At 47.6% G+C, this 25,870-nt stretch overlaps 1 protein-coding gene across 2 annotated transcripts in view; it reads left to right on the top strand.

The window, feature by feature from the left end:
• The first annotated feature begins 14,675 nt into the window (after positions 1-14,675).
• IRF6 (interferon regulatory factor 6) overlaps positions 14,676-25,870 on the top strand; it is an 18,272-nt gene continuing 7,077 nt past the window's right edge. Inside the window, exons 1-5 of one of the 2 annotated variants that reach the window (XM_005858502.2) lie at positions 14,676-14,830; positions 19,531-19,611; positions 20,397-20,573; positions 22,879-23,083; positions 24,406-24,534. In XM_005858502.2, coding sequence (XP_005858564.1) covers positions 20,400-20,573; positions 22,879-23,083; positions 24,406-24,534 — 508 coding nt within the window. In that variant the 5' untranslated portion in view covers positions 14,676-14,830; positions 19,531-19,611; positions 20,397-20,399. Of the gene's footprint in view, positions 14,831-19,530; positions 19,612-20,396; positions 20,574-21,547; positions 21,702-22,878; positions 23,084-24,405; positions 24,535-25,870 lie in introns of those variants that run through there. The other variant, XM_014531197.1, reaches the window with a different exon arrangement.

Below are 25,870 nucleotides of genomic sequence, written 5' to 3'. Positions count from 1 at the left end.
CTCCTTATCATTGATGTTTCTATCTCTCTCTCCCTCTCCCTTTCTCTCTGAAATCAATAAAAATATATATTTTTTAAAAATGCTCTGCTGGAGGGCAGAGGGAGGGTTGGGGTAGGTTATGGGGAAGTACACAGAGGGTGTGCCCAGTCAGGGTTTCCTGGGTAAACATGCAAAGGAAGGAATGTTCCTGAGAGAAGGAATAGCATGAGCAAAGGTGTCAGGATGTGTTTGGAGACCTGCACGTGGTCTGTGTTGGATGGGTGAGAGGGAGAGGTCGCAGGGGCAGGCAGGTGAGGGTCAGTCCAGTAAAGGCCTTTCACGCCTCGCTGGGGAGTTCGGCCCAATCCCATATAAGGTGAGGGTGCCATTAAAGGATTTCAAGCAAGGGGGTCATATGATCAGATTTGGGCCTTAGAGAAATCACAGTGCTGTCTGGTGCGGGTGACAAGGCTGTTCAATTTTCCTTGCCAGTGGCCCCCCCTGGGCAGCAAGTTTGTTATTGATGCTGCCCACCAGCACTTCGGAGACTTTTTCATCTTCTTACCAAATGCTTCCTCCCACTTCTCAACAGCTCTTGGCATTGGTATCTCAAGTTTCTCCTGCTGTAATCACCCTCAGCTGAGACTGTCATGAATTCAGTTTTTGAAATCCATGACATCCACACTAGTCCCTGTGTGGGGCATGGTCACAGCAAGAGGGGATCCCAGGGGTCTGCTCCCCACAGCTGTTCACTTCTGTCCCCCCTTTGTCCTTGTGGTCTCAGAGCCCCTGCATCATCTGCCCAACAAATGTCAAGATCATCATTTGATTTGCATGTGAAGCCTGATATTTTCACTAGATGGCCAATGGGGAAGTCCAGAAGGTAGTCAGACGTGAGTGCACAGGTGGGGTTCAGAGGAGAGAGAGGCAGGGTGCCGGGATGCCCAGGCACTAGGGGAGTGGTCAGCGTGCGAATGACACCAGGTGAGATCACCTATCACAAATACAGAGAAGAGGCCTGAACTGAGCCCTGGGGCCCTGCACACTTAGGAGCCTTGGGGTGTGGGGGTGGGGAAGGAGCCGCCCTGGGGGAGCAGGAAAGCTGGTGTTGCCTCTCATTGACTGACTGACCCTTCTCAGGAAAGGCAGGTTCACAGAGCGGTTACAACTGAGCACTGGACTCTGATGGACCTGCATTCGCATCTCAGCCGCTGCGTCCATATAGGACCTGGAGGGCGTCTGCTGAGTAACCATGGAGAGCACTGGACTCTGATGGACCTGCATTCGCATCTCAGTCACATATTAAGTACTAAACGAGTCTGCACTTCATGTACGCCGCTGGGTCCATATAGGACCTGGAGGGCGTCTGCTGAGTAGCCATGGGTTGCACACTGGACCTATGGGGAGCGCCATGGAATTTACAGGAAAAGCGAACACAGGCCCTGGTCTCGGGCTGCTCACAGTCAGGAGGAGGGAGCCGTTCTAGAAGCAGATGATCCCCCATGACATCACAAGGTGACACGTTCCTTAATGCGAGCGTGAGTCACGCACTAAGAGAACAGCCAGGAGGAGTCATTCATCCAACCTGCGATGCTGGCTCAGAAGTGATGCATTTTTTCTCACTTGTCTTTTCTATGTCATCCTGCCCCAGAAAATCTCCACTGTCCTGAGCACCACCAGTCCATCTGTGTGACAATATGTGATTTGGTTTTTTTTTCTTTTGGAGAAAAGAAGAAAAAAAACATCCTCAGAGTAGAATGGTGGTCCTTACTTTTTCAAAAATGAAGTGAAGAATTACCATCCTGCATGAAATCGAGTCTCTACTCGCCTATTAGCCCAAATCCACAGCTGCTGCTGAAATGCTCTCCCACTTTTGACTGTTACCAGATCCCTCCCCACTACAGCCCTCCCATCGCAGGCTTAGCTACCTAAGGAGCCTGTGGCCTCTGGAGGGCGGGGCCTCCGCGATCTTATTCTTTTTCCTTGGGCCATGACTTACCTACCACTTGGGGGTGGGGGGCAGCTTTTCCTTTAGTTTAGATCGTGAAAACCCAAGAATATCAGCCCTGCATTTAACAACCATCCATTTCTCATGAACAAGATTTTCTAGTGTCCTCTGGTGCTTTTCATTTCTCCTTGTTTTCTTCCCTATGCGTTCATGGGGAGAACTAAGAATTTTATATTTTTAAAAACTAAATCTTTATTGTTGAAAGTATTACATATCTTCTTCTTTCCCCCATTGACCCTTTCTATCCCCCATCCCCTCCCCCAGCTCAGGCCTTCACCACCCTATTGTCTTTGTCCAAGGCTTATGCATATGTGCATACAAGTTCTTTGGTGGATCTCTTCCCACCCATCCACCCACCCCCACCTTCCTTTGAGATTTCACAGTCTGTTCCATGCTGCTATGTCTCTGGATCAATTTTGGAGAAGTACAAATTTTAGAAATGAAATTCGCAACTGAAGAGGTCCTTCCTGAGTGCGTGATAAACTCTTGTGCTGAAAGCTCCGCAGAGGCAGGTTGCAAAGCTGTTTGGAACTCCGTCGAGCGCAGAAATGCTAACCTTACTCTGCAAACTCAGAGCTCCTGCAGCTCTGCCTAAAGACACGAGGAGGGATTGGGGGCCGGATGAATATTTGGATCAGTGTGTCTGCCAATTCTAACGTGACTGGAACCACAGTGCCCCTGATGGCTGGCAGGGATGATGGTGAATGTATTTGGGGCAGGGCAGTTCTAGTGGAGAGGGAGATGAGGCTAGCGTAGGCAAGGGTTGAGCATTGTCAGCTGGGTCCAAGGAGGAAACTTTTTTTTTCTTTTCTTTTATTATATTTTTTATTTCAGAGAAGGAGAGGGAGAGAGAGAAATATCAATGATGAGAGAATCATTGATCGGCTGCCTCCTACACACCCCACACCGGGGATCGAGTCTGCAACCGGGCATGTGTCAAACCTGGGACCCTTCAGTCCACAGGTTGACACTCTATTCTCTGAGTCAAACCAGCTAGGGGAGGAGGAAACTTTTTCAATCACACATGCATATACCCTGAAATCAGTGTTTTCTCTTCAGAAAACAAAACAGAACAAAACAAACAGGATTCGTGTCCTTACCAAAGGGATTCCAGAGAGCAGCCTCCCCGCTTCCTCAAAGAAGCAGCAGTGTCTGCTAAGAGCCTTGGGAATCGAGAGAGGCGAGAGAGAGAAGGGGGGAGAGAGAGAGAGGAGAGAGAGAGATGCTAATTTGGTACAACCCACTTAGTAATGTTGAGGATGCCATACCTTTAGGGAATAAAATGCTACGGCTCTTTCTGTGGAAGAGTTGATCACCTTCTTGGGAAAAGCAAGAGAACACATTCCTAGAAATAATTAAAACAGATCTCACTCATTTGTGGAATATAATGAACAACATAAACTGATGAACAAAAATAGAACCAGAGACATAGAAGCATCGAACAGACTGTTCAACCTATGATGGAAGTGGGGGCGGCGGGGCGGGGGGAGGGAGTAAGAGGTCAACCAAAGGACTTGTATGCATGCGTATGAGCATAACCCATGGACACAGACAGTAGGGGGGTAAGGGCATGTGTTGGGGGGTGAGGGCAGCCGGGGAGAGGTCAATGGGGGAAAAGGAGACTCATATAATACTTTAAACCAGTGGTTCTCAACCTTCTGGCCCTTTAAATACAGTTCCTCATGTTGTGACCCAACCATAAAATTATTTTCGTTGCTACTTCAGAACTGTAATGTTGCTACTGTTATGAATCGTAATGTAAATATCTGATATGCAGGATGGTCTTAGGCGACCCCTGTGAAAGGGTCATTCGACCGCCAAAGGGGTCGTGATCCACAGGTTGAGAACCGCTGCTTTAAACAATAAAGAATTTTAAAAATTTTTGAAAGAAAGAATTAAAACAACAAACTGTGTTCAGGGCCTCTGGGCTTGACCTTCCGCTGCCCTGGTGACTGACTAGTGTATGACCAACCTTTGGAGGGAAATACACGCCCTCCCAGATGGTCCCTCGCACAAGAACAACCTGATTCTTGGAATCAAGGAAGAGTTTGCACTTAGTGGTCTGGGCATTTGGGTTGAGAGATGAGATGACAGCAGCTGGCACCCCTTCCGTCTGGTCCAGAGCTGGGGTGGAAATAGTAGCCCAGGCTTTACCATTCACCAGGTGTTATTGACCCAGGAAAGGAGGCGCAGATATGTCCCAGGAGAGTGTGGCTACTGAGTCCAGAGAGATGGGTGCCTTGTTGTGGTGAAGAATCGCCTGAAAAGGTAAAGACAAGTTTAGGTCAGGGTGGGTGGGCACAGCGACTAGGGCTTCTAACCCAACCCCAGTATCGGATTAGAAGAGGTTGGCCATCTCCTGAAAGAGCAAGGGAGGTACTTTTTGCAAGAAGTGAATGCCTGGCAGGCATGGCTCAGTGGTTGAGCATCAACCGATAACCAGGAAGTTATGGTTTGATTCTGGGTCAGGGCACATTCCCGGGTTGTGGGCTCGATCCCCAGTAGGGGCCGTGCAGGATTCTCTCTCATCGCTGATGTTTCTATCTCTCTTTCTCCCTCTCCCTTCCTCTCGAAATCAACAGAAATATATTAATTTTAAAAAAAGAGGTGAAGTCCCCCAGGTTTCTACAGGGCTATGAGAAAAGTCACTTTTAATGATGTTAATTACAACAACAGAGACTTCATTGCTCAGGAGAGCTTTTCATCTTCAAAGGGGCTCCAGGATGGAGCATTAACCTGACATGAAAGTCTGCAGTTTCAGAGCTGCAGGGAGAGGGGCCCAGGCTGTGTGGGCTGCGGGGCCCAAGGAGCAGGTGGGGAGCAGGTCAAGGCAAGGCTGTGTGCCCAGAAACTGGCCCTTGCCTCACTGATATTGAAGACATGGCAGTAGGGGGTGGGGGTGGGGGTGGTTTCAGCCTCAGTTCAGTTCTCCCAAGCCCTGACCCCCTATAGCAGGGCTGCCAGATAAATACAGGACACCCAGTTACATTTGAATCTCAGATAGAGAATAAACACCTGCATGTACTCCACTTCTTTCTCTCTCTCTCTCTCTCTCTCTCTCTCACACACACACACACACACACACACACTCACACAGCGCATGTGCTCCTACCTGATAGACTCCTACCTGAGAGGTCAGCAAGCCAGGGCGTGTTCCCCCAGGGCCACGGGGAACCAGCACGCTCCAGACCTGCCCAGACCCGGCCTCTTTCCCACCCTCCCGTGGGAATCAGGGAAAGTCCTCCTGACAGCTGTGGAGGGGCGGGATCTCACAGTGTCCATCCTTCTCACCTCCTTCATTGGCCTTGGATTCCAGGATGGAACGGCTCCAGGAATGGAATGCCTAACGTTTCCCTTTCCCTCCTTCCCATCTTTTCTCCGTCACCCCCTGACATCCACCCCACCACCCTGGGGCCACCTGCCCCCACCGCTCTGAACCACCGGAATAAAAATTCCTCTGTGACAAAACCCAGAAAGAAAGGGTAAGAAAAGGTCGCTGGGCCGAGAGGCGCTTCTTGCCTGGGCGGTGGAATCCGGGCGGCCAGGACGGGTCTGGGCCTGAACGAGAAATGTGGCTGGTTTCCTGGCTGGGCGGGAAGGGGAGACAAGCTGGCACTTGCCACTGCACAGAATAGTAACTGGGAGGTGGGGATCCAGCTCTGAACCAGAGCGAAACTCCCGGGGCCTCCAGCCATTGACTCACTCGCCAGTTTCCCAGGCCCCTGAAGCTTCAGATCCAGCCCCTGGCTCAGTCAGGGTCAAGGACAGAGCTGTTACTTTCTTCACGCCCCCAGGACAGACAGATGGTCACACACATCCTGGGATATGACTGTTAATCAGGCTGTGAGCAAGATGAACATTCCGAAGCACGAAGCTTGAGTTCCCCTCGTGACCTGAGAGAAAGGGCAGGAGCGAGACCCGTGGGGTGGGGTTCTGTCAACTGAGTGGATCTTAGTAGAAATCTTGACTCATTTTAGAAGCCTCTCGGCTGGCGCTCTGTTTCCCCAAGTCCCCCTTCACTGGCTCGACTATTTTCCCACGTCTTTCCATTTCTAGCTCTGTAGCAGCCTTGCCCGATTCTGCGAATAATGTTTTGTAAATAATGAACAGAAAGAGCTCTGAAGCCACCAGGCTGCCCCAGGGGATTTAGTGGGCCAGGCGCCTGGCCAGGGAAGGCCTGCTGGGTCTTCTTTGGATTTGAAAGGCTACCGCTAGCAGCTCAACTAAGCAGATGTCGCTGTGCCAGGAGAGGGACAGGTGGTGTGTGGGCTGCCTCAGTCTCTGATTCTTAGGTTTGAACAAAATAAGAGTCCCAGAGGGTGGGATCAGAAGTTTCCCAGGGGGGTTAACAACAGGTGGGGCCTCACCCAGGATGCTGGTAACAAGTGGGAACACCTCGGAGGTGGAGGGTGGTGTAAGGAATGGATGGAGACCTGTTTCCACTCTGAGTCCATCTTTCTTGCCAGTCATTGTGTCTATTTCAAAGTTCAGAGATTTGAACTTGAACCGGAACGTTGCCACTTCCCATGTGACCTGTATCCTCCACAAGCCTGTTTCCTCAAGTGCAAAATACACATACTAATAGTGAACCTATGTATATATGTATTCAGTGAACATGTGTTGAACACCAATTGTGTGCCGGGCCCCGTGTGCGGCAAGTACGGGGAACACAGAGGAAATGTGACGACGTCCCCATCCTCCAGGACAGCAGCTCCTGTGGGATGTTTCATATGGCACATGTAAGTCGGAAATTTTTTAAAAATATTGTTGCAAGCATATCAAAAGTTGGGAGATTTTACCTAAATATCTGGATTTCCCAGCGGCGAAACTGGGCCTGTGTTTCTGTATAGCAACCATCAGTCAAAGCTTAGATCTCTGAGGCCTTCCTGACTTCCTGGACCAGGCACCACCTATGACACGCGTTTCAGAGGTGACACACTAACTCATTGTTTTGATTGATTTTTTCTTTGTTAAATGGCATTTAAATATATAAAATAAATATCAAAAATATAAGTCTTTGTTTTACTATGGTTGCAAATATCAAAAAATTTCTATATGTGACACGGCACCAGAGTTAAGTTAGGGTTTTTCAAAATGCTGACACGCCGAGCTCAAAAGGTTCGCCATCACTGGCTTAGAAGCTGCTTCCTTTAAAGGAAAGCATGCTGCCCAGCCAGCGTGGCTCAGTGGTTGGGCGGGCGTTGACCTATGAACCAGGAGGTCACGGTTCGATTCCTGGCCAGGGCACATGCCTGGGTTGTGGGCTTGATCCCCAGTAAGGGGCGTGCAGGAGGCAGCCGATCAATGACTATCTCTCATCTTTGTTGTTTTCATCTCTCTCTCCCTCTCCCTTCCTCCCTGAAATCAATGGAAATATATATGTAAATTAAAAAGAAAGAGAAGACAATAGGAGGCAGTATGTTTTATGAGGGCAGGGATATTGTTTGGCATATACCAAGTGTGCAAAAAATATTTACTAAATGATGAATGAAGGACTGATGCTTGTGTCTCATGCAAGATGGACCCAGTGCTGGGCCTGAGCCTGTCTTAGAAAAGACCTAAACCCTTTTAGCTCTTGACTCTGGGGTTCTGCCTGCCAGGGGTCACATGAGGTCAGCACTGAACTCCTACATCTGTATGTACATCTTCCTTTCCTTCCTTAATGGGGGTGACCCTCCATGGCTTTTAGGCTTCCGCTTAGTGCAGACTAATGGTGGTTCAAGCTGGAGGAATTTGGGTGTGGTTTGGGCAGGGATGGCTTTTGAATGACTTTTGAATGCTAGACAACTCACGTTTTGGGTGATGTGGAGAAGTCAGTGTGGGAGGGAGTCTGTCGTGTGAACATGAGTGTGCCAGTCCCGAGCCACTCAGGAGAGTGGACATCCCTATGGACACCATCCTCACCTTTTCTGCAGAACCACAGGTCCCTGGCTAGGAGGCTAGTCTGGCTTGGAGCTGGGTACGTGGACTATGTTAAGAGAAAGTTCTCACAGTAGAGGGGTGGAGGGCTGGGAGCTAGGGCTGCTACTTGGTCAAAGAACCTGTCATTTATACGCTCCCTTGCCTGCCCGTTAGTTGGCCACATCTCCTCAAAGGAATTAAGCACTGGGCTCTAGGATCTGCACTTGGACCTTGCCCCTGATCCAATCAACAGAAATGAAGTGCTTCATAGCCTTCCTGCCCTGAGAGTAAATATACAGGAACTCACTTCTGAATTCTTCAAATTTTTATTAAGTGAATGCTGGGTGCCCAGAACTGTGTCAGATCCCTGCCTAAAGATGGGAGGGCACAGCACCGAAGAAAAAGAACTTTTGCTGAGACCTGTTACTGTCGTATTTATTTCATGTAATTCTCTTGACAGTCCTGTGAAATAGGCAGTCTCCTCAAGCATGAGATGAGGAAACAGGTCCAGCTAGCTCATTAGTACAACTAGCAACTGAAAGAAGGGTAATTTGAAACAAGTTTTTTTAAAAAATATGTTTTTATTAACTTTTAGAGAGAGAGAGAGAGGAAGGGAGAGGGATAGAGAGATAGAAGCATTGATGAGAGAGGGACAGCATTGATCAGCTGCCTCCTGCACACCCCATTCTGGGGAACCAGCTTACAACCCCAGCATGTGCCCTGACTGGGAATCAAACCAATGACCTTTTGGTTTCTGGGTCGACACTCAACTGCTGAGCCACACCAGCCAGGCTTAAGACAAGTTTTGATTCATTCCAAAGCACAGGGTTGTTTTGGGGAAGACATCAGTGCTTCCTCTAGAATTTAATCGTAGATCTAGGACTGGTTACAATTAGAAGGTGGTTTCAGAATTTGTTCAGCTCCTTGGGCTCAGATAACTACAGGACAAACTGTGCTGTCATGGACACTCAGGTTTCTCGACTCCCAAGTGCTCTTTCTTAAAAAAAAAAAAAGTAATGAGAACATGTTTCTTAAATATTATGCATATCTGCTTTAAAAATCAAATAGTACTGAAAGCTTTATAACCAAAACATCAGCCCTCTCCACTCCCTATATCTGTTGAAATATTTCATCTCTTAATGTTTTTGTTGAAATATCTCATCCCTTCTTAACTCCCTTCCCATGCTTTTTCTCCTGTCTTAACTTTGTGAGTCAAGGTTATCTTTTGAAAATTCCTTCATTATTCTTACACTGGAATGGACTAGGGAAGGAGAAGAGGTAAAACATTTGGTCAATCAGTCTTATTGAACAGAAGTGCAGTTTCTTACCACACTGCCCTCCCCTACCCCCGCCCAAGATTCTATATACCCAGATAACTCATTTTTTCTGAAGGCAGCTCATTGTCCAGTGCTCACCGAGCTTACCCTGAGCCTAGCCCTGTGCCAGAAACTCCTGGCTTACAAGATCCTGGCTGGCCTGTGCCTTGCTGCCTTAAGGACTTGACAGAGGCCAGGAGAAAAGAATTTACATGAAGAAACAAAGAGCAGATAACACTAGGAGTGATCTCCCCAGTCCGCAAAGCGCTTGACCAATGTCAGAGAGCTTTTATATCCACAATCGCACTTCACAGCAGCAAACAATCACTGGGTAGGTTGGTTGGTGCTGACCATGACGTCAAAATCAGGGCACGGATCTCTCCCAACAGGGCAGCATAGTTGACATCAGAATTGTGAAGTCTCACATGCATGACAGTTGTAGTTTCTTACTGGGCTCCTTTGTCTGTAGGGCCAATGGAAGCTTCCTTTGCCAGGGGAGATGGAAGTGGAGCCTCAGATTGGCACGGAAGGGAGGAAAGAATAGAGGAAGGGCGCCCCGGGAGTAAGGGGTGGGGGGGCAGGTGGCTTCCTTCCAAGTGATTTACTGGGTCTAGTTTTTCCTCTTCCTCCTCCCACCTAGATCCAAGTTTGGAATAAAGAAAGCTGCTTCTTTGAGAACATTTGCCAGTACGCAGCTTGGCTTAAGAATAGAGGCTGAGCCCTAGCCGGTTTGGTTAGAGCATCGGCCTGTGGACTGAAGGGTCCCGGGTTCAATTCCAGTCAAGGGCACATGCCCAGGTTGCAGGCTCAATCAGCAGTAGGGGGGCGTGCAGGAGGCAGCTGATCAATGATTCTCTCTCATCATTGATGTTTCCATCTCTCTCTCCCTCTCCCTTCCTCTCTGAAATCAATAAAAATATATTTTAAAAAAGTAGAGGCTGAACACCTAGTGGGGATTTTTCCTAAAGTGCCGAACCGAAGTCTATTGCATTGCCTGAGTTGGAAAGTGAAATTTATTTATGAATTTATTTCTGGTGCAGCTTCAGCTGCAGAAATAGTGATCATTCAAGGATTTGGATTGCATTCTGGGATAGAATCTATGGAGGGTACCGAGGCAGAGGAAGGGCCAACAACCAGTGCGTGTTGAAGTCGAAGCAATGTGTCGGGCTCATCTGTACCTTGGCGCCTTGAAGCAGTTGGGTGGAGCCAGAGAGAAAGCAAGATGGAGGAAGGATTTGGGGTAGACCAGTTGGGCCCCAGAATGCCTTGCAGAAGACTGGCTGGGGTCTGAGTGCCTTGGGGTACACAGAATTGGATTGTTTAGCTGGAGGTCCCCACTCCAGCTTCAGTAGCCCCAGCCCGCAGCCTCGCCTCGGAGAGATTTGCTATCACTGACTCCAGCAGCCTTAAGCTCTCCTCTGTACTGAGTCACTGAGAGCCTCCCCAGTTGCCATGCCCTCTGCTCTACTAAGAAGAGTGGGATTTGGGCCACATGACTTTACTGTCACATGATTGACATACAGCCTTTGAGTGATGAAGGAGACCCCTCCTCACCAAGTCAGAACTGCCTGGGGGCAGGAGAGAGGAATTCCCCATTCCCTGTAGTTGTGAATCAGAGCCCCATGTGCTGAAACATACATCCCACTGCCTGAAACTCACACTCAGGAGTGAGTCAGCATTGCCCCATCTGATGGACAGACAATGGAGACATCCCAGGCTCAAGCCACACTGCGGACGTCTGAATCCCAAGAGAGTTCTTCAAGAACATAGAAGAACTGATTTCTCCAGAGCCTTGGAGAGGTTCATTCCCTCGACCAAGCCAGATCTCACCATTCCAAGAGTCAGGAAGTTCCTTCTGATCTCTACCTTAGTTCCTCCTGCTTTCTCCCTTTTCATTGGCTCTTCCGTAGAGTGACACAAGTCTTGGGACTTAGTTTTGTTCCATATAGTATCCAAAATGCCTACATACATGGTGATTTAAAAAAATTAACAACCAGGGCAGTTCTAATCAGAATAGACTCTGGCTGGGGTGCTGAGCCAGGTCCAAGTGGAAACAGCCCTGGGTTTGGGTTCTAGCCTTGGCTTTGTAGCTAATTTGCTACCTGACCTTGAGCAAATCACTTGACCTCTCTGGGCCTCAGTTTTCTCACCTATAAAATGGGGGGATTTGGACTAGAGGTTGCAACCTCATATGCCTACAGGGTCAGGCAATGAAAGTAAATGAGTGAACCCAATAGGGTGGGGTTGTGCCAACTGTAATGTGTAGGCCCCTGTACATGGGCAGCCATTGCCCGGTGGAACTGCGGGCCCAAGGTGTTGAGAGCATTTGATTCTCCAAAGAGCTGCTGAGAATCCAGACGCTTATGTGAAGTCTCCCGGTGTGTAAAATACTATGTGGATCAAACAAATATCTCTAAGCCAGCTTCACCCTCAGACTAGAGGATTGGAAGGGCTCTCCCAGCTTGAATTTTCTGATTCTAAAATATGAGTCTTCTAAAGATCTTTAAGAAATCACCTTAGTTGTGGAGATTTCAGCTAGTGCAAAAGTGAATGCCTGCCTGTGGGCTTATACTTTTACTAGAGGCCAGAAAATGAAATTCCTGCAAGAGTAGGCCTTCCTTCCCCTGGCTGCTGGCACTGGCTTCCCTCTGGCAGCTGGGACCCGGGCTTCCCCCTGGCTTCGTCTGGAAGGTCTTATGGAAGGACGTCCAGTCTAATTAGCATATTATACTTTTATGCCATTGGGCTTTTTAATTTATTTTGTTTTGTTAATCCTCACCCGAGGACATTTCCCCATTGATTTTTAGAGATAGTGGAAGGGACGGGGAGAGAAAGAGAGCTGATAGAGACACATTTATTGGTTGCCTCCTGGACACACCCCAACCAGGGCCGGGGATTGAGCTTGCAACTGAGGTCCGTGCTCTTCACCAGAATAGAACTGGGACCCTTCAGTCCACAGGCTGACGCTCTATCCACTGAGCCAAACGGGCTAGGGTGCGATTGGGCGTTTATCTCCCCTTAAATGACACCCTGCTGGTGGTCCCCTCTGATCCTTACACCTGCAGTGGACTGTTTGCTTGGTCTCTGGAGCCTAGCCTTGAGCTATAAGGAAGATGCTGCTTGTCCAGTGAGCTCATCAGCCATAAAGATCTGGCTGTGCTGATGTGATAGCCCCTCCCCTGCATGAAGGCAGAGTTGGTCAGGCAGCGGCTGGCTGAGGCAGGCTTGGGGCTTGCTGCCTTCCTAGGCTTTTGTTGGCGATGTCCCTAAGCTTAATTGGGACTGGGGATCAAGTCCACATTATTACGAATCTGGAGCTCTCCAACCTGCCGGCATTAGTTTACTAGGTCTACTGAACCAACGTACCAGAGACTGGGTGGCTTAAACAACAGAAACTTACTGCCTCCCAGTTCCTGAGGCTAGAAGCTCAAAATCAAAGTGTCTGTAAGGCTGGTTCCTTCTGAGGGCTTTGAGGGACGGATCTGTTCCAGGCCTCTCCTTGGTTTGTAGATGCTATCTTCTCCCTGTGCCTGTCTCTGTGTCCAAATTTCCCTTTTTTATAAGGACCAGTCATGTTTGAGCAGAATCCACCCTACGCACCCCATTTTAACTTGATTAGCTCTGTAAGGACCCTATCTCCAAGTAAGGTCACATTCTGAGATACTGGAGGTTACGGGACTTCAACATTTGAATTTAGGGGGACACCATTCAACCATAATACTCCTCCATGGCCTCTCACTCAGTGCTTTAAACTCCAACACTTTTTTTTTTTCTTATGTCCATTGGTCATGCTCATATGCATGCATACAAGTCGTTCGGTTGATCTCTTACCCCCCTCCCTCCTGCCCCCCAACCCTCCCCGGCCTTCCCGCTGCAGTTTGACAATCTGTGTGAGGCAGCTCTGCCTCTGTATCTATTATTGTTCAAAAGATTATAATGGTCTCTATTATCCATGAATGAGTGAGATCATGTGGTATTTTTCCTTCATTGACTGGCTTATTTCACTTAGCATAATGCTCTCCAGTTCCATCCATGCTGTTGCAAATGGTAAGAGTTCCTTCTTTTTTACAGCAGCATAGTATTCCATCGTGTAGATGTACCACAGTTTTCTAATCCATTCATCTACTGATGGGCACTTAGGCTGTTTCCAGATCTTAGCTATGGTGAATTGTGCTGCTATGAACATATGGGTGCATATATCCTTTCTGATTGGTGTTTTTGGTTTCTTGGGATATATTCCTAGAAGTGGGATCACAGGGTCAAATGGGAGTTCCATTTTTAGTTTTTTGAGGAAACTCCATACTGTCTTCCATAGTGGCTGCACCAGTCTGCATTCCCACCAGCAGTGCACAAGTGTTCCTTTTTCTCCACATCCTCTCCAGCACTTGTCGTTTGTTGATTTGTTGATGATAGCTAAACTCCAACACTTAACTATTCTGCTTATGCCCATTCTTACTGATGACAGCTCAGTGCAGCTGGGGTCTCGTGCCCTGGTGCACAGCTCACTGTAAGCATGTATTCTGTCCGGACTGGCGATCTCTCCTCAAGTGCCTGCTATGGGATATACGGGCCTTGAATTTCAGGCAATAACCGGAGATGTCATCTGGTTCTGTGAGGCACTGCCTGCATGGTACTTTTTATCCTTATACACTGATAAAAATGGCAAGTATTTATATAGCGCTCGATGAGTGCCAACGACTGTTCCAATCACTTTATATTAAGTAACTTACTGAATCCCCACAATACCCCTTTGAGCAGGGAGCTATGATTTACCTTGTTCTAGCTCAGATCAGAAACTGGGGTCCAGAGAGCTTAGAAACTTTCCCAAGTCTGTAGTAACCGAAGGAGTTGGGGTTTGAATCCCAATACTTTGAAATGAGATAAACAATTGGGGTGCGAATCTCCAGATGCCATGCTTTTCATCTTTACGGGAGAGTGACCGAATAGATGAGGAAACTGAAACGCAGTAACTCAGCCAAGGTCACCCAGGTAAGAGGCGGAGTCAAGGCGGAATTCCTGCTCTGCAAGCCACAGGGCTTCCCCCAGAAGAGACCCAGGGTCCCTTCCCCATAGCCTGCTTCCACAGGCCCACGGCTAGCCGGGCCACCCAGAATCGCTAAACCTTTATCTGGGGTTAACAGTCTCCACACAGCAGGGTAATTATGGGGCATGAAGGGGGGGTGGCACCCTCTAGATTTAGATCTGACCTCCCCGTCGCTTCCAGTTCCCTGGACCACCAGCCCCCCCGGACACAAGGTGTGAGCCTGCATCTGCACATTTTCTCAGGGGGGTGGTAAGAATCGGGGCGGGGCCTCCCGGAGCACAGAGGTTCATATTTCTCGCAACCCGCCAATCCTGAGCGCAGGGGGCGCGGCCACACCTGGGGGGCGTGGCCAGGTGGCGGAGGTGGCGGTGGCGTCTGGGGTGAGGCGCTGACGTGAGCTGGGCGCACCTGGGCGGAGCAGGTAAGCGCCAGTGCGGGACCGTGAGCGGAGCCCGCATTCCCTACCTGCGCAGAGCCGGGTGTTACCTGCCCAACCTGTCGAGGCGCGCGGTGGCGACTGGAGATCTCAGCTGGGGACATGGTTCGGAGGGACGTCCGCTTCTGGTAGCCGATTGAGGAAAGGTGGGGACGCCAGCTTCTGGAGGCCAATCTGGGGGTGGGGGTGGTTGGGAGGGACACGCCCGCTGGGGGAGAAAGGCCCGTTCCTGAGTTTGTGGAGTTAGGAAAACTTGGGGACATCTGTCTTTTTTGGGGGGAACACCCTGTGGGGTTGACTGTCGACCTTCTCCAGGTAGCTTTTGGGGTACCCCAGCCCCGCAGTGCTGGGCCCTCCCGACCCCACACTCCGTCGACTCCCTTTCCTTCCCCGCCCAACCCGCTCTCGGCTCCTACCACCCACCGTCGGATGGAGCTGAGGAGCCTCCACCCTTTGCAGGCTCGCGGGGCCGCCGGCCTCTGTATTTCCCAAGAGGGGAATTCCCAGGCCCGCGGGCCTTTTGGGACTGGTGGGTGTTTGGGGGAGTTGGGGCGTGGGGAGGCCAAGACCTTTAGCCAGTTTGTTTTCTTTCCCTGGATTTGTTTAGCACAGTCCGGCCCCCGCCCTGGGAGACACCAGTGGATTTCCAAGTAGACAAGCGAGGTGCTGGGAGGGTGGCGCCGGGCGTGGCCGCTGGGGGTGAGGCCTCTTCCCGTCGGGGCTGGAGGGCTGGTGGTGTGGAGAAATGTGGAAAGTCTCCCCGGCCTGGCTGGAAGGGAGGCCTGAGGTGCCACACTTTACCTGGAGCCTGCTTGGTGGTAAAGGGGCCATCCCTGCTCTTGATGGATGTCAAAAGTGGAAGCCTGGGAAGGGAGAGGGAGAAGGCGCTTGAGTCCGCTGGTGAAGGCGGGTGGGGAGCCAGGATAGTCCTCTAGGGTTAAACATATGCCTAACGAAGGCAGGACAGCAGCACCCAGTACCCTGCACTTCCCCCTCGCCGGCCCCCAAAGTCAATCCAGCAGAGAAGAAGGGCACGGGAATTATGCCTATCAACCCAGGATTTACCCCTGAGCAGGGCTGAACTAAAGGGAGGACTGACTGGGAACCTGGAAGTTGGTATTTCAGTTCCCTCCGGAAGGAAGGGAAAAAACAGGACCACCACTGAGGCCTGTCTGCAAGAAATAGCAGTGTGTTTTATTCTGCGGAAAACCTTTGACAGCCAAATCTCAGCGTTGGGGTAGCTGTGCCCCCCCCGGAAACTTGTCTGGGCAGGAGCTGCAGAGATGGCAGTGGGATGTTTATAGAGGACCTGCCCCTGGAATGGGGGTATGAGAGAGCATGGTTAGTGCCTGGGAGAGGTTGAAAATGTGCCTGCTCAATGCCCAGTATGAAGGGAGGGGGGTAGGTTAGCATCTTTGCTCTTTGGCTGGTTAAATACATGTTGGAGACACAGGCCTTGAATTTCGCTGTGATGGCAGCTAGAGATACCAGGGCTGAGTTCAACTAGGCCGAGGTGGTTCTGTGGGCTTTGGGCTTTGGGTGGTGAGGGTGTTTGGAAAGAGAACTCTGATTTAGGTGTGTTTGAAGGGGGGTGTCTTGTAGTCTTCTCCCGGTTGGCCCTCCATGCTGTTGGCATCTTTGTTGGTGTTTTTGGTTTATGCTCTCAGTGTGTAGAACAGTGGTTCTCAACCTTCTGGCCCTTTAAATACAGTTCCTCATGTTGTGACCCAACCATAAAATTATTTTCGTTGCTACTTCATAACTGTAATGTTGCTACTGTTATGAACCGTAATGTAAGTATCTGATATGCAGGATGGTCTTAGGCGACCCCTGTGAAAGAGAACCGCTGGTGTAGAAGAAGGGAGAGATTTGGATGGCGGGGTGCAGTGGCAGGACTTGGGACAGCACACTGATTCAGGAGTGCTGGATCAAGGCCCCAGATAAAGCACTTCACTTTTCTGTGTCTCAGTTAACACAGCTACAAATGGGGATGAGAATAATACCACTTCCACATCATGAGGATGGAATCAGACACATTAAGTAAAAATACATGTAAAAACTGTAAAGCCTGTGTAGATATAAAGGGTTGTTGTTACCATGGTCTCATCAGTTGAAGGCCATCATCTTCTATACCAGTGGTTCCCAACGTGAGACACATGCCCCACAGGGGGGAGGGGAGGGGGGAGGGGCAATTTGATTTTTAAGGGGGGGCAATTTGAGAATGAGTTATTAACAGTGAATTTTTTGCATTTCTTATGGTTCTAGGGGCCTCAAATACAGTATATAAATATATATTGTGACATATTTATTTTCAGTTCTTTACCATGGTCTCATCAGTTGAAGGCCATCATCTTCTATACCAGTGGTTCCCAACGTGAGACACATGCCCCACAGGGGGGAGGGGAGGGGGGAGGGGCAATTTGATTTTTAAGGGGGGGCAATTTGAGAATGAGTTATTAACAGTGAATTTTTTGCATTTCTTATGGTTCTAGGGGCCTCAAATACAGTATATAAATATATATTGTGACATATTTATGTATTTCAGTTCTCTATTATATGTTTTGAAACTTTATTTGCTACTTTTTCTTATCACTTCATATTATTATTATTTTTTAACAATTTCTTCCTCAGTACTTCACCTGTCCTTTTGTTCTTTTATTTTTCTCTTTCATGGATGCCATGTTCTTTGGAAGCTTGTTTAGACCAAGTTAATGGCCCTTTAGGCTTCCTCCATGTGAATAGGACTTCACTTTTTGAATAATAAGAATTATATGTCATGGGGTGGGCATCAGGATTTTAGAGATGCTTAGGTGGGGCATGGCCAAAAAAAGGTTGGGAACCACTGTTCTATACCTTACAGTGACCAAGAAATGTCTTAGCTTCCTGTGGTTAAAAAAAAAAAATACTACTTGTAGTTTTTAAAAAAAATAATAAATTGAAACATGTCATTGCAGGAAAAGATGAATCATATATAAAAGTATATAGGCAGGTATAAAATTCACTCATGATCCTATCACCAGGTAACCATTGCGAATGTCTTGTTGCATTGGTGTATTCTTTCATTCCCTTTTTAAAATTCTGTGTGTGCATGTATACGGATCCACGTGCATGTTGTTACAAGATGGAGATACTCCTGGGCAATCGATATGATATGCTGCATTTTCTCCCTTAACTTCATATTGTAAACCTTTTCCCGAATCCAATAAAAATTATTCAGATGCCCCGTTGTTAATAGCTGCTTAATATTGCAGCCTGTGAACATGTAATTAGCCATTCTCCTCTGTTATTTGGTTGCTTCCATTTTTTCCCTCTCTGCCTGTTTTTAGACTCTTAGTTACTGGGTGGCAGATGGGGGAGATCTTGGCTGACTTTCAGAAGGTGGAGGAGGGCAGGCTGGGGCGGGTTGCTCTTGGGTACGGCCATCTCGGGAGAACGCTGAGAACCAGGGCTCGAGATCTTAATCATCGGCCTCTATGGGTGGCTGCTTCTCCTTCCCCATCACTATGTGCAGTTCCTTGTGTTGACCTGGTTGCCTTAATTTTTTCTTCATGGGCTGTGGATCAACTAGAATAAACACTTTTCTTCAAAGTCCAGGATCCATCAACAGGTTGATTTTATGTGTCAGACAGGCCCAGACACAGGACTTGGATGCATTGCAATATAAATTCTCAAAAGCCCCTCGCTAGGTTGACTGGTTGGCTGCCCATTTTTCTATTCTTTTTATCCTTCCCTTGCCCCTCCCCCTCCCAGTAGGCTAGGACTGAGGAGGAGAAGGTAGAACTCGCCCTTGGGAGAATGTGTTTCCTCCTCCTTATAAGGTAATGGTCTCCGGGCTTTGATGGCTTGTGTTGCTGCCCTGCAAAACAACCTAAACCAAGGCCAAGACCAGGGGGTGGGGGTACTTGAATTCTGCATGCCAACCACCTCACCTACCCACTGAGCTGTGCTCCCCAGGGGGAAGGTTTCAGTTGCAGGAGATGGTAATTGGGTCAGAAGGCTCAGGTAAGAGCAGGTCTTGCCTTGCTCTTAAAGTGCCAGGGCTGAGTTGGCTTTGGGTTTTCCCCATTGGATGGAAGTCTAGCCCCTCAGCTAAGGGCCTCTGAATGGGAGCCTTTCGCTGACTCAACTGATTTGGTTTCTGAACTGTGATCCAGGTAGGGGTCTTTCTGGGTATGAAGGTGACTTATTTGTCTTCCTTTCCTCCTCAGGGCTTGAGCAGTTCTAATGTGGATTTCTTCAGGAAGGAGTCTGATGAAAACATTGCGCTTTAGCGCTTAGTAACTACCATAGTGCTTGACACTCAGTAGCTGATGACCAACTCTTTGTTGAATGAATGTTATTTTTTAGGTGTTTCTTTCTTACCTTAAGTAAAAACAAAGTAAAATAAGAACACCAAAAAAATAAATAATAAAAATCTAAGCACAACATTCCAGGCAAACAATTCTTCAGTGACCAGCTTTTCCTTTGGGCACACAATCTAGGCAAACCTTTGTTTCCTGTTGTGAGTGCTGGCTGCCTCCAATGCTATCTGCTATGTCTGGGCATTTTTATGAGACTTAATTGCAGACTTTACCCAGGCTGGCTCCTGCAACCAATCAGCTCACTCCAGCCTCTGGGAAATGAGCAGACCCAGGTAAGGAGGCCATCCGAGCAGGACAGGCCCTGTCTGTAGTGCTCTAGGCTTAGGAACAGTGGTATTTGATTATTCTAGGGTTTCTGAGTTTGACCAGACTCACCTGCAGGGCAGGTCCTCAGAGTCTCCAGCATTCCCAAGTCTTTTTCCACACACTAGATTGTTCTGTGGATAACCAAGTCAGCACCCCCTCATTTTTTTTTTTCCGTACAGAATCTTTGGGTGGCCCAGAGAAAGGACAGCCAACTCAAAGCCCAGCTCTTCAGATCCTGGTGGATATACTACCTGCTCTATGTAAGTGAGGACTTTGGAACTGGGACCTCCCACCCCCCACAGCCCCCAGCCCACTTCTCTCTCCCCATGAAGGTGTTATTTCTTACTAAAATATTCCCATTCATCTTTAGTTGTCTGTCTAAAAAGAGAGCATGCTTCAGGTTCTTGCCCACATCCTTATTGTTTCCATAACAATTTTTCTTCCATCTCCTGAGACGAGTTTGAAAAGAATAATTTTTGCCCGGCCGGTGTGGCTCAGTGGTTGACCTATGAACCAGGAGGTCACAGTTCGATTCCTGGCTAGGGCACATGCCCGGATTGGGGGCTCAAACTCCAATGGGGGGGCGTGCAGGAGGCAGCTGGTCAATAATTATCTCATCATTGATGTTTCTAGCTCTCTCTCCCTCTCTCTTAAATCAATAAAAACATATTAAAAAGAAAAGAGTACTTTTCTTTCTCTTCCAAAGCCCTTGGTACTTTAGGAAGGACTGTGTTCCAGCAGAGATGACATCATCTTTTCATTTTTCTGCTCCAGGATTTAAATAGAAGAAATGTGATCTGCTTACATGATAAGTCTGATTTGGCTAGAGCATGAAGTATAAATGGCTTTGGAATAAGAATCAAAAGAACCCTTTAACCTCTTTTCTTTTCTTCCCCACCTGGCACAGTGTATTCCCATATTTAGTTTCTTTGCTGTAATCTAATGAAACTGTAGCTCTATCATAAGGGAACAGTGACTGGGAAAAGTTCCCAGCGACTGGCCTAATTCTCCTGTTCTCCCCATTTCTTCCCCCTCCCCCACCCAGATCATGGCCCTTCACCCCCGCAGAGTTCGGCTGAAGCCCTGGCTGGTGGCCCAGGTGGATAGTGGCCTGTACCCTGGGCTCATCTGGCTGCACAGGGACTCCAAACGCTTCCAGATTCCCTGGAAACATGCCACCCGGCATAGCCCCCAACAGGAGGAGGAAAATACCATTTTCAAGGTAAAGAGCCTTACCATTTGACTTGAAACGTTTTCCATTCTCTCAGACTTTGTTGGCTTTTATGGTTTGTGCTGGTTTCTCTTTTGACATGAGGAATACACTAAATCCAAAACGCTGATGCAACAGTGTTTATGATGGGGGTGCCCAAACTTCACAGGCATAGTAATTTCTCTTGTTGGGGCATGTCTATGATGGTTGAGGTCATTTATTCTTTCCCACTGGTCCAAGGTACTCAATTCACATTCCAAAGGATCCTGGGTAAAGTTGGCCAAACTCCTGTGAGTTGTTCCAAAAGCTCCCAAGAGTCAGCAATGGACTCTTCCTCTTCATTCGCTCAGGGTTCTTGCTATGAAGAAAGGTATCTGGGCCTGGGAATGGCTCTTCAGACCAGGGCAGGACTACTGAGTGTCAGCAGGCTCCTAGCATAGTCTGTAAGATGGGTGTAGTGGACCCTTAGCAAGTTTTTCTTTTGATATTGACATATTTTGCCCTATCCATGCCTCTGCTTAAAAATTAAAAGGTGACTTAATTATGTTTTCATTATACAAATATCTTTTCTATAAATAAAAGGCAGCATTGGGGATATAGTCAATAATATTGTAATAACTATGTATGGTGTAGGGTGGGTGTTACACTTATCAAGGGGATCACTTCGTAAATTATATAAATGTCTAATCACTATGTTTTACATCTGAAACTAATATAATATTACACATCAACTGTAATTGAAAAATAATTTAGAAATTTAAAAATCGAAAATTACATTAAAATAAAGACATTTGTTGTGATATGAGAGTAATTTTACTTAACTGAAAACAAGTTTTAATCACCTGGCATGTTACAAATGTTAAGTGAAACCAGAGCTGACTTAGCCAGAAGCAGGTGGGAAGCTGCTGTGGGCAGGGGTGTGATGTGGTTGGTAACTTGCGAGCCTGCACCCCATCTCCAGACCAAAACTTCTCTGTGCTGGTCAGTCTTCCAGCTCGTGAGTAACTTTTGTTACTGCACCCCCAAGACACCAAGAAGTGAATTCATCCTTTGTTTCCTGACTCTAAGCTGCAAGTCAGAAGTGAAATTCAGTCTCTACCGTGGGCCTGTCAAGATCTTGCCGAGACTGGACCAGGAAAGGTGGGCTCACATCTCAAAGGAGAGCCATCCTGGAGATGTCTCCCACCCGACTCAGTTATGTCAGGTGTAGAGAGAAGAGGCAGAGAGAAAATTGGCCCGAGAAAGTGAACGAGCACTTAATTTAAAATTAAATAATGATACAATAGGGATAGGAAAACATCTGTAAACCAGCACCAACATTCGAGTTGGCACGGAGGGGGGATGGGCCTACCCTGCCTCCAGCTGGTCTGAAATTGGGTTTGCTGTTGACGTAGCTGGTGGTGGCTGGCCACGGAGGAAGAGGCTGGTTCCTAGAAGCCCCACTCAGAAGAGCAATTTTCGTGCTTAGGGTTTGAGGAAAAGGGGGCTGTGGGAAGCTGTGTGGTCATTTTTATCTGTGTATCTGTTTGCAGATGCTAAGGGAGAGCCTTAGAAGTCAGGAGAAAAGTGAGGTTGCTTTCACAGATCCAAAGCTCTGACCGGCCTTTGACAGGATGGTGGGTTAGGGGTGGGGGCACTAGCATTAAGAGGATGCCTGATCCACACCCTATGTCCATTTTCTCATTTAATTCTCGGCAGCTCTGTAAGGGAGTTTACTCTCATGTTGTAGATGCAGAAGCTGAGTCTCTGAGGGGCTAAGTAGCTTGCTGAAATCACACAGCCAATACATGGTGGGGTCATGATTTGAACCCAGGCCTACCTTCTCCCCCATTTTCATCCTGCCCCTTCTCACTGGGAATTGGAAGACCTGTCTGCAGGTCCTGCTACCATCAATTGCATGTGTGGTCTTGAGCAAGTCACATAAATCTCCTTGGGATTTAGATTCCCCTTCAGTAAAATGGAGATGAACCCAGTCTTGCTTGCCTCGCAAGGATTGTTGTGAAAATTGAAAGAATGGGGCTCGTAGATTACCATAAAAATGCAGGGGTTACTTCCATTTTAGGAAGAGAAATAGGGACCTGTACAGTGACCAGAATCTCAGAAGTATGACTCAGAACAGGTTTGAACAAGTGATATTTATAAATCACAGTGATGGCCTTGTGGTGGGTGCTACCTTCTGCTGCATCAGAATAAACCCTCCATGTCATCTGCGTGGGCCCTGGTGTGTGTGTGTGTGTGTGTGTGAGTGTGTGTGTGTGTGTGTGTGTCAGTGTTTCTGGGCATCAGTAGGCACTCACTGCAGTTTCCTGTTCCTCAGGCCTGGGCTGTGGAGACAGGGAAGTACCAGGAAGGGGTGGATGACCCTGACCCGGCTAAATGGAAGGCCCAGCTCCGCTGTGCTCTCAACAAGAGCAGGGAATTCAACCTGATGTATGATGGCACCAAGGAGGTGCCCATGAATCCAGTGAAGATATATCAAGTGTGTGACATCCCCCAGCCCCAGGGCTCCATCATTAACCCAGGTGAGGCCTCAGCTGCTAGGGAGAAGGTAGACCGTTTGTCAAGTTCTAGGCTGGACTCTTAAAGAGATAGGTGACTTAAAAATTGCCTGGCTTTTTACGTTTAAGACTGGTAAAGCAAGAAAGCCTTTCCCTAGGAAGGACCCAGAGAACAGAAGATGTAAACTCAGCAAAATCTTCTTGCTCATTTAGGGGGATAGGTACTAGCCCGATTGCTTAAAGCATTAGAAAGTAGAGGGAGTATAGTATAGATTTCTACCAAAAAAAAAAAAAAAGCTTCTTGGGACTTAACACTAAGAGCAGAGACCAGGTAGTTTAGAAGAAAGAAGAGATAAAACTTAGAAGGTTTGAGTTCTAAAGCTGGTTCTTGTCACTTCACTACTTGTGGGACATTGAATCAAGGCATTTGACCTAGCGAGTCTCAGTTTTTCAGCTGAAAAATGGGGATGCGCATCTTTCTTGCCTAGTTCAAAGGCTATTGCAAGAATCAATTGACATGTGTAAAAGCTCTTAAGTTCTCTTTATAAATGTTGAGGTGAGTGGCCATTTAGTTGTAGGATACTTTTACTAAGAGAATACCACCCGATCCTCCTAAATACCCAATCCTTAACAAGAAGTGATTAAGAGCCAGATACATTTTTTTTTTTTTTTTTGGAGAGCCAGATAATTTTGATTTGTCCTCAGCAAATCTGGTGAGGCCCTGCCAGGAGAGAAGGGTCTGTTCTCACATTAAGCTTACAAAAGAGAGAAGTTGGTGTTCTTGAGTTCTTTTTTTTTTTTTTTTTTTAAATATATTTTATTGATTTTTTTACAGAGAGGAAGGGAGAGGGATAGCAAGTTAGAAACATCGATGAGAGAGAAACATGGATTCAGCTGCCTCTTGCACGCCCCCTACTGGGGATGTGCCCGCAACCCAGGTACATGCCCTTGACCGGAATCGAACCTGGGACCCTTGAGTCCGCAGGCCGATGCTCTATCCGCTGAGCCAAACCAGCTAGGGCGTGTTCTTGAGTTCTTAAAAGGGATGCTAATGTGTAGGAAGAGGGTTAGAATACAAATTAAGAGATTTCTGTAGAAGGGAGTAGGGTTTGCAGTTCCTTAATAGGGGAGGGGAAGAGAGCTTACATCAGGGCTCCGTGGGAAGAGTTGGAATCAGGGATCAACATATCCTCGGCTCCCACTCCTCTTGACTAGGGCACTGAGGGTGCACACTGAGCCCAGAGACCCCCTGTGCTAGCTGTCCCTAGCTTGTGCAGGGGGTTGGCTACAGCAATAACTGGGACCTGAGGGGGTTCACTTGCAGCTGCGTGTCTGTTTCTTGGTAGGATCCACTGGATCTGCTCCTTGGGATGAGAAGGATAATGATGTGGATGAAGAAGATGAGGAAGATGAGCTGGATCAGTCACAGCACCATGTTCCCATCCAGGACACCTTTCCCTTCCTGAACATCAATGGTGAGTAGGGGTGATAGGTGGTCCAGAGGGGTGAGGAGGGCTTTGACCTTGCTCCTGCTGACCCCTCAGCCACCACTGCACTGGGAGCAGTGACCAGGCCCTGTGGCCAGGCTGCTGGCCTGTTAGCAAGCAGGGGTCATAGGCAAGTGAACTCTGCTGGCCCAGTTAAAAATTTTACTAATTCTCAGTCCCACATACAAAACTTTTATACATTTTGCTGACTTCTTTCAGGCCAAGTTGCAGGCATCATTTTCATGAATTGTAGGTAGACTCTTCTGCTCTTTCCCTCAGTATAAATTTTGTGTCACTTTCTGGACAGGGTCTACTCAGCTAAGGTTCTGTGATGGGAACTTGTGGTTTCTACAGCTCTGTTCTCGGCTCTGATAGAATTGAGCTGCAAGGGACTTTTCTTTTGTGGATTTTTAAAAATACATTTTTAAAAATTAATCTTTATTGTTGAGATTATTACAGATGTCCCTTTCCCACCCTCCCCTCCATAGTTCCCCTCCTCCTGGTTCCCACCCCACCCCAGGCCCTCGCCACCCTATTGTCTGTGTCCATAGGTAATGCATACATGCATATAAGATTTTTGTCTAATCTCTTCCTATAACCCCCACACCCTCTTACCTCTGAGAATTACCTCTGTTCCATTTCCATGCCCCTGATTCTATTCTATTTACCAGTTTATTCTGTTCATCAGATTTTTTATTCATTTAAGTTTTAGATTCAATTGTTGATAGATATGTATTTGTTGTCACTTTGTTGTTCATATTTTTTATCTTTACTTTTTCTCCTTCTTCCTCGTCTTAAAGAATATCCTTCAGCATTTCATATAATACTGGTTTGGTGATGATGAAGTCCTTTAGCTTTTTCTTGTCTGTGAAGCTCTTTATCTGACCTTCAATTCTAAATGATAGTTTTGCTGGGTAAAGTAATCTTGGTTGTCGGTTCTTGCTCTTCATCACTTTGAATATTTTTTGCCACTCCCTTCTGGACTGCATAGTTTCTGTTGAGAAATCAACAATGGGCACTCCCTTGGAGGTAACTAACAGTTTTTCTCTTGCTGCTTTTAAGATTCTCTTTATGTTTTGACCTTGGCATTTTAATTATGATGTGTCTTGGTGTGGTCCTCTTTGGATTCCTCTTGTTTGGGGTTCTCTGTGCTTCCTGGACTTGTAAGTCTATTTCTTTCACCAGGTAGGGGAAGTTTTCTGTCATTATTTCTTCAAATAGGTTTTCAATATCTTGCTCTCTCTCCTCTTCTGGCACCCCTATAATTTGGATGTTGGTACGCTTGAAGTTGTCCCAGAGGCTCCTTACACTATCTTCGTATTTT

This window comes from Myotis brandtii, unplaced genomic scaffold (genome assembly GCF_000412655.1).
Source record: "Myotis brandtii unplaced genomic scaffold, ASM41265v1 scaffold119, whole genome shotgun sequence".
In the NCBI taxonomy this organism is placed as follows: Eukaryota; Metazoa; Chordata; class Mammalia; order Chiroptera; family Vespertilionidae; genus Myotis; species Myotis brandtii.
Note: the sequence above shows the minus strand (reverse complement) of the source record. Positions and strands in the feature narration are given on the sequence as shown.